The 8,721-nt window shown below is 52.7% G+C and overlaps 1 protein-coding gene across 1 annotated transcript; it reads left to right on the top strand.

Moving 5' to 3' along the window:
* LOC110434759 (TRAF3-interacting protein 1-like) lies at nucleotides 6,511-8,205 on the top strand. Its single transcript, XM_021459481.1, has 4 exons — nucleotides 6,511-6,594; nucleotides 6,672-7,360; nucleotides 7,601-7,685; nucleotides 7,894-8,205. Exons 1-4 carry the CDS (start codon nucleotides 6,511-6,513, stop codon nucleotides 8,203-8,205), a joined length of 1,170 nt encoding a protein of 389 aa, XP_021315156.1.

The raw sequence follows: 8,721 nt of genomic DNA, 5'->3' as shown, positions 1-8,721 counted from the left end.
GAATTGTTACCTTGATAATTACCTGAGTAATTAGGCCTCTGTTGATTCCAACCTTGATTTTGTTGAGGACGATTGTAGTAGTAGTAGTTGTTGTTGATGTAGTTCACATCCTCAAGCATCTCAGGGCAGTGATTGCCTGAGTGTCCAGTGTCTCCATACTCCTCACAAGTCATGTGAGAGTCGTAGATGTGCATAACTTCCTTCTTATCTCCAGCTCTATCATCGAGCTTCTTCATGAGCAGTTCTAGCTTTGCAGACAACATGTCTACCTCCTTGATCTGATGCATACATCCACCTCTCTTGCGTGTCTGGGTCCTTTCTTCATTCCAGCCTTGGTTCGACGCCATCTTTTCCACAAGAGCTGTGGCTTGTGATATGGTGAGTGATAGGAATGCTCCTCCAGCTGCAGCATCCATGGTTTCTCGGGCACTGTTGCTGAGCCCATGATAAAACGTCTGCATTAATAGCCAACTCTCTATTCCATGATGGGGACATTCTAGGATGTAGTCTTGAAAGTGCTTCCATGCTTCTGGAATGGATTCATTATGTTATTGCTGAAAACATGTAATTTTCCCACGGAGAGCATTGGTCTTGCCCATGGGAAAGAACCTAGCCAGAAAGTTCATGGAGCAGAGTGCCCACGTAGTATTCTTCTCCTTTGTAGCATAGAACCACTGCTTTGCTCTCCCTAACAGTGAGAATGGGAAGAGGTGAAGTAGTATAGCATCTCTAGGGATTCCTGATATGGTGAATGTGTTGCATATCTCTAGAAAGTGTTGCAGATGAGCACTAGCATCTTCGTGTGCCTTCCCATAGAACTGGTTGGATTGCGCCATGTTGATAAGTCCAGGCTTGAGCTCAAAGTTGCCATCGATCTCTGTAGTAGGTCCAGTGCGGATGTTGTCCATAGTGGGAGTTGAGAACTCGCGGATCGATTTGTTCGTCATGACTTCGAATTCTGAAGACAAGTTCCGGGTGAAACTTCGGTGATCTTCTTGATTGGATGAAGCTTCCTGCTGAAGTGTTGATGATCTCTTCTTGAGCTTGGCTCTTGTTTTTCTAAATAATGCTTCGGGATTGTCAACAAAATTTCCTAGAAGATGTCTTCTATTCATACATTCTCCTGCATAAGATAAAATAAAAAATATTAGGGTAAAACTGTATGAGAGAATTGATAAGCTCAATCATATTAGTGATGCGAATGATGACTCAAAATTCTATATTCATTCCTGATTAGTAATCAACCTTCTCCGGCAACGACACAAAAAATGCTTGTTGGGTATTCTTAACGTCATTACCAAAAGTAGACTTAGTTTTCTAATTCTGATAATGGCGCCAAAAATGCCAAACCTATCCCTCATACCACTTAAGCCAAGTTGTCATCCCTAGCATGACATGAGAGACGCGGTTTTGAAATATGCAATTGCTCATCTAAATAAATAATGAATGGGATCTGCAAGCGCACAGATTAATACCGATGTAGCATTTTAACCGGGAAGTATTCAAGGTATCGTTATTTATATTTTTACCACTGGGAAGGGATTAGCAATCATCAATGTTGATTATAGAATGGAATATAAGATTGAGTATCTATCATTGCAAGTATAATTGAGAACATTTATCTAACTCTTTCATACAGGGATAAGTGTCACATAAAGGATATATAAAGTAATGAATAGTGACAAAGATAATTAATCTGATCAGCATAACTTAGCCACATAATAAATATGATAAGCACCTCAATTAGATATTCTAGCAAGTCATTATACTTTGCAATTATACTTAGCAATCATTGTGAGACAGGACTACGCCCATGCATAGTGATATTAGCAAGGAATATGAGAAACATCGTAATCACTCCCCTGTAATAATGTTCTGCCAGCCCAATACACGAGAGGGGGACTATATAAGAATCAATGGAGCTGTCACTACCATGAACTACCCCACGATCTGGCATATTGGGTACAATCGCAGATAAAAACGGTATAGGCACCATGCCTACACAATATCTACCATTTACCCATGGATCCGATGGATAAACGCTATACGATCCAAAACATGTATATAATTCCAATCTAACGAAGCGAAGTATATAACTATGATAAACTAAGAACAATATAATTGCGAATATAAACAAGTAGAGCAAAGTCATAATCAATATATTGAAGTAGAACAAAGTCATATTCATAATATCGAAGAACAAAGATGAACAATTGAAGAACAATAGAGAATTACCAAGAATCCTCTTGACAGATCCGGAAACCATTCGAAGATTGACTCCTTCTAGTTCTAATCCTATGTAGCTATGCTAATCTAGATGTCTAATTGATGTGGTGGCTCTAGGCTTGATCAGAGGCTTCTTCTCCCTTGATGAATAAAGAATTAGGGTTGAGAGGTCCCCTCCACCAGTTGCCAGGGGTCTGGTTTTATAGTCCTTCCAAGTGAATATGGGCCGTCGGATCAAACCGACATTGATTGAACGGTTATCCTTGATCTTTTAGGTCGGTGGAGCGTAATCCCGAATGAGAGTCCTGATTGGACTCCAGAGGTGGGCGGGCACCCTGATCCATAGGGCGGGCGCCCTGTGCCAGGCCCCGTTCTGCCTCCGCTTTGTTATCGTGGCTTCTGGAGTCTTCTAGATGTAAGATAATTACTCGGTACGCTAATATCTCTATGTAATCCCGACGTGTGGGCCTTTCTTCCGTATTTCCTGATAACCCCCTGCAGAAATAGACAAACACCAAAACTCGTGGAATTCTGTCAGATAAATCCCTAAATCTGGATGTTGATTTCATTTGGGTCCTTTTCTTTGTTTATTTTATAATTAAATTTGATACTTAAGGACCGTCAACAAGGGGCTTTGGGGTGCCGGTTCATCCTTTTCTCTAGGGTTTACTTCTTTACTCTGAGATCGGGATTTGCAATCTGCACCCGAACTCTATTCTTCTTGTGGCAACCTTCATTCACCTCTACGAGGCGTTTGTGGGGATTGAGCCACATTTTTTATTTATTTTGTTACCTATTCTGCCTGAGGAAGAAAGGAGCAGTTGGAGGCTCTAAGATTGCAGGTGGACTATACCTCAATCTCTGCGACACGATGAAGAACCGCTATCTCAGCTGCCCCTGGAACACATCCCTGACTGAATGGTATAGGAAGTGGTTCTACATCCAAGAGGAGCCGGGCAGCGCCACATTCTATGATATCGGCTATGTCCCCGAGAAGAGGGTCAGCTAGACAGACTGACCAGAGTATACTGGTCAGGTAGAGGAGCTGATGAATCTGATCGACTGGTCGCGCTTGGACGGGCTCGGAGTAGTTAGGAACTTCCTTAGGCGACGAGTCATGCCATGCCAGAGGAGGGTGCACTCGGCATACGAGTACCAGAGCAGCCAAGACTCGACAAGGATGCACCGGGACAACCTAGAGAAGCCGGAGATCCAGCGAAGGATCAACGAGCTATTCAACCTGGCCGACAGCAGCTTCGTGCGAAACGACGACCGGATGCGCGCGTACAAGCTGGGTCGACCAGCTCCCAAGGTAAATGATAACCTCAGTTGATTTGTAATATTGTAAACTATCATGTGCTTCTTCTGATAACTTATCGCCTTTATTTTGCAGATCAGAGACATTGACCGGGCGACAGTGTATGTATCACTGGCGCCCGGTTTGGATCACCCGACCAGAGTGGATCCACTGGTAGACAACGCTGCTCAGTGTTACCGGTACACCAGTAGGAAAGAAGACGACAACCGACCAGCGCCGACCACCGATGATAGGGTGGCCGGCAAAAGACCTGTCGGTGTTTCCCCCCCGGGGGGTCACACCAACGAGTGAAACTTGTATGCGTGCTCCCCTTTCCAGATGGTGATGCAAGAAAAGACACAAAGATTTATCCTGGTTCGGGTAAGAGAAGGCCCTACGTCCAGCGGGGGGGGGGGGAATGTTTGTATTATCTTGCACCTAAGTGCTTGTACAGGGGTGAATATAGGCGTGAGATGGATGGAGATGGAGTATGGTTACTCTACTACGTATGTCTTGTGTTGTGTCGCATGTGTGTTGTATCCGCTCCCGAACCTCCCCTTTTATAGTTCCAAGGAGAGACCTAGGGTACATGTATAGGCGACAGAGTAGGGGTCGATAGAGGAATGGCGTGCTGACCTACTCGAGGCTTCTGTACCGGCGTGGCCTTGAGCCGTCTTGTCTTGGTACTTTGATGATGATAACGCGTGCCCCTGAATCCTGCTCCTATGCGCCGTCCTGGACTGGTTTATCTGTTGCACGCTTGTACGTCGCGGTAACAGTTACGTCAGAGTGGTTGAGGTGCTGTCATTCGTCGCCCGACCCTTCCCCAGGAAGGAAACATGCCTACTCGAGGGTCAGGTGCTGTGTAACGCCTCGCTGGCCAGAGCGCTGACCTTGGGCGTCTCGAGGGGGGTCTTGACAGGACGTTCCGACCCACTCCCTGCACCCTGCCACGCTCTGGCTTGTTTGGCGGGGAAGGCTGCAAAAAGAACGACAGGACGGGTGCTCGTTCCCTATCACGCTTCCCGTGACTGACGGGTTAGGTGAGAACGCGGCAGGCGCATTAAATGCCCTAGTTCCCGTGCCCGCGTCAGGCGGTGTCCTTGTGCTCGAGGCCTTCCGATTCGTACGAGCCTATTTTCGTATTCGACGGTAGCCGGCGCTCGAGCCCTCGTCGATTCGCAGGACGCCCTTTCCGGGTTCGTGGCTACGGTCGTCGAGGACCGTGCGTACAACTAGGCATCGAGTTGGAGGTCTCGAATTTCGTACGGATGCTCTCGATATGCACATCAGTTAGGGTACCCCTTACTAATATCCTCGACAGTAGCCCCCGAGCCTCTATTCGAGCGCTTGCGCTCGAGTGGAGGCTATATTTTGTGGTCGAGTTTCCGTGGGGGCGCAAAAGCGACCCCGCGTGGGTAGCCCCCGAGCCCTTGGAGGAGTTTTTGACTCCTTCGAGGGTTATATTGCCTAATCTGCGGAAGCGCTCTCGATGTCCATCGTGAAAATGAGCTGAAGGTCGGGATTGGTTTATTTCGCACAGAGGTTACGACGTACTCCCGGTGGAGCGAGCATCATCTACCCCAAATTGAGTTCCTAGCGGGTAATCCAAGTGAGAACCCGTGCGTCGTTCGAGCAGGTCGGCTGTAGCCCGGAGGCGTTCTCATAAAGCGGGTTCGATGTGGTCGGGGTTACTGGTCTCGTTCGATAGAGTCCAGCGGCTCGATGCCTCCCTTCGGGGGGATTCCTCTCGACCATTTCGTCCTCGTCTTGGACATCCCTAGCGAGTCCTCGAGGCGGGCCTCGTTTTTCGATTGCTCGCTGGGCATCCCTGACTCGGCTACTCGAGATTGGCTGTCGAACCCATTCGGTGGGTCAGCCTGTGACCTCTCGAGGTTCTCATGAATACATACCTTGGCTTACGGGGGAAGGAAGAGATCACGGCGGTTCGCCTTTTTTGCCCGTTGGGCGCGCCTTTTTAGGCGGGAGCCGTTGTGACACTGCACTGGCACGGAATTCGTAGCGTCCCGTCTGTGAGAGAGGTAAGGACCGTTAGGCGGCGCATTTATTGGAGGAGTTACCGTATCCGTCAGATCCATCCGTTGGTGGGTTGCTGTCTATAAATGCCCTGTGGTCTTCCTGCCATCATTCCTTCCGCCTTCTGCCCCTGTTTTCGTTCCTGCTTCCTTGCCATCTCTCGCGCGCGTACCCTCGAGCAGTAGTGAAGTCGCCCTTCTCCCACCTGAAAATGCCGATGAGACTCATCGCCGCCGATGACTGGCGCCCGTCGTCGATGACGGAGCGCCGGCTGTTGGAGCTCGAGAGGGAGGGACTCCTGCGCCCCCGCACTTCGTCATCGCGGCCAGAGTGGATCGAGTCGTTTCATGCGGGCGCTCTGCCACCACTACGGGGTGGAGCTCCAACATTTTTCGCCGAACGCCGTCACCGCCACGGCGGTTTTTGCCGCGGTGTGTGAGGGCTACCTGGGGATGATGCCTCACTGGGACTTGTGGCTCCACTTGTAGCGGGGCGAGCTCTTCAACGCCCCCGGTGGAACCGTAGGGGTGAGGAAGCCGGTACGGGCCGGGTGCCTCAACCTGGTGCTCAAGACCGGCAAGTCAGAGAGGCCGCGCGAGTACATCCCGGTGTTGTTGACATCGAACCATGCCAGATGGGACTCCCAATGGTTTTACATACGGAACGACGACGACCTCCTCCCTGCCTACACCGGGCGTTTGATCTCGAAGCGTCCGGATCACTGGAAGTATGGCGTCGTCCAGGCCCACCAATCGCGGCTCGACACCCTCCTCGACGCCTTGAAGAAGCTACGCGAGGAAGGCCTGACAGCGCTCTCGTCCTCTCGGCCGTCCATAATCGGAGGGTTCTCCCGTTGATGTCTCGGCCGTTGAGGATGGACGAGATCGGTCCCGGTGTTTCGTCCCGGGATCTCGAGGCTTGCCGGATGTCCAACGAGGCTCCGGCGAACGATGAGGGCGGCCGTTGCTGGTGACTTCCAGCGAGAGCACGTCAACGACTTCCCTATGAGGCCTGACAAGGGATCGATCGACCTAGTAAGTCCTTTTCCTATGTATGGTTTCGATTCTCGATTTTCTTCGACCTCCTTTAAGACTTATCTTGGCTCGGGCAGGGATCGATCGATGCCCGATCCTCGAAACCCCTGGTGAAGGAGGATGACGTGGATCGTGACAGGAGGCGCGAGTCCACGGAGAAGTCGAAGTCCGTAAAGGACATGGAAAAGAAAAAGGAAAAGAAGAAAAATCTCACGCGACAAGCGTTGGAGAAGCATCGGGCGAAGTCCAGGCAGAGGGGGGAGCCTGAAGAAGAATCCCCCGATGAGGATGATGGCGGCGACGGTGACGACGACAGCGATGATTCCGAGGGGATGGCGTCCTGTCTGGACCGGATGCTCGAGGGCCCGCCTCAGATCGGCGTCGACGTCCCGCGGATGGGAGTCCCAAAGGGGGCGCCAAGCGGGTCTCGTGAGAGTCAACAGAGGGAGTCATCTCCACGCCGCTCTCGCGCCGACACTCCCGTAGAGCCTGCACTAGGTCGGGCCGTTCCCCACCCCCAACCTCCTCCTGCGTCTAAGGCGGGCCACCGGGTTAAGTCCCTGGCGACGGGGCCGCTGACTCGTGGTCGCACCGCGGCCTCGAGTAAGGGGGAAATGGATCGCGGGAGTGCCAGTCCGGGCACTGGCCAGGCGGGAGATGCCGAGTCGAGACCGGCGCCCGCTCGTGAGGGGCCCGGAGCCTCGACGCGGGGTGGCTCGAGGCCTGCTGGTCGAGGGACCGGTAGGCGGGTCGCCCTTCCTGTGGGGTAAGATTTTCAACGTTATGATTCTAACATTCTCGGGTAACGGCTTCTCTTACGCTTGTTCCTCTCTCCTCAGGTTGAAGCGGACGCTTGAACAGGCCCAACCCTCGATGGCCAAGAGGCTTAAGGTGGGAGCGGCCTCCAAAGACTCAGGTTAGTGGTTCATTCCCGTCATCATGGGAGTCGTGTTGCCCTTATGTCAATCATCATGGCAACTGACTTTTTGCTTTTGAGTGCTTACAGGCTCCTCCATTCCTTGGCCGTCGACTGGTGTCGAGGGAGCCCTGCCTCGTCCGTTGGTGGGGGAGTCCACCCCGCCGTCGCTGAAGTGGGTCGAGGCGCCCCGCCGCCAAGAGCAGGAGGGAGCCCCCGAGCCTCCCCGATCTGGGGTCGAGGGGGATCCTATCACGATAAGTGATGGGTCCGGCGGCGACGGGCCTTCGAAGGACGCCAGCCCCATGGACGAGGAGGTCGAGGCTTCTCCCGTCGCGAAGTGGACGCCTTGGCCCATCGGGCTTCACTCCGTCGAGGAGCAGAGGAAGAGAGGAGAGGAAGAACGCGAGCGGGAGACGCTGCAACACCTGCAGGAGGGGCAGCAGCAGCCGCAGCAGGAGGGAGAAGAGGGAGAGGAGGGGCGGCGGCCAGAAGGAGCCCAGCTCGAGGAGCTGCTGGAGCAGGATCGGCAGCAGGAGCTGCTGGAGCTTCAGGAGTATCAGAAGCAGAGGAGCCAGCAATTGGAGGCGCTGCTCGAGCCGCCGCCACGCAGTCTGGCCCAGCCAGAGCCGCCAACGAACAAGAGCCTGAGATCAGGGAGGAGGGTCTGCCTGTCTATGGTCCGCCGACCCTAGCGTGGCTCCGTCCAGGAGCACCTGCTTCTATCCCGGCCGAATCAAGGCGGGCGGATGGCTTGGTGGTGCTCGCTTGCATGATGCGGACCCCGGTGAACCCACAGTCCGAGATCAAGGGCACGATCTATGGCATCGAGGGGATCGCTCCTGGATTCCTTCGAGAGCGTCGATCATGGGAGGATCGCATCCCTACCGAGGAAGACAAAGCCAGGACGTCGGGCGGCGGTGGTGCCAGCGAGACCGGGACTTGGAAGACCGTGGATGACGACGGGCGATTCCCCTCCCTCGTTGACCTGTTTTTACGTCATGGGGGGTCGCTCGAGACGGTCCACGAGCTCATCCGGGGTGTTAAGGCACGCACGGAGGAGGAGATGGAAACTGGTGCCCCGACCGGATCCACATCCGGGCCTCCACCGACCCGTCCGAGCCTAACATTTTTATGGACGATCGGAAGGAGGCTGAGAAGTGGGAGCATCTCTAAGAGCTTCGCCTCTGGATGAAGCATGTGGTGGGGCA

The sequence above is a fragment of the Sorghum bicolor genome, chromosome 4, assembly GCF_000003195.3.
Source record: "Sorghum bicolor cultivar BTx623 chromosome 4, Sorghum_bicolor_NCBIv3, whole genome shotgun sequence".
Classification (NCBI taxonomy): domain Eukaryota; kingdom Viridiplantae; phylum Streptophyta; class Magnoliopsida; order Poales; family Poaceae; genus Sorghum; species Sorghum bicolor.
This window is presented reverse-complemented; position numbering and strand designations above follow the sequence as displayed.

Excerpts from the sequence above, each read along its gene's own strand:
- LOC110434759 (XM_021459481.1), top strand. The coding sequence starts at position 6,511 with ATGAGGGCGGCCGTTGCTGGTGACTTCCAGCGAGAGCACGTCAACGAC. Across the intron at positions 6,595-6,671 it reads ACAAGGGATCGATCGACCTA|GGATCGATCGATGCCCGATC; the intron begins GTAAGTCCTTTT and ends TGGCTCGGGCAG. Across the intron at positions 7,361-7,600 it reads CGGGTCGCCCTTCCTGTGGG|GCTCCTCCATTCCTTGGCCG; the intron begins GTAAGATTTTCA and ends GAGTGCTTACAG.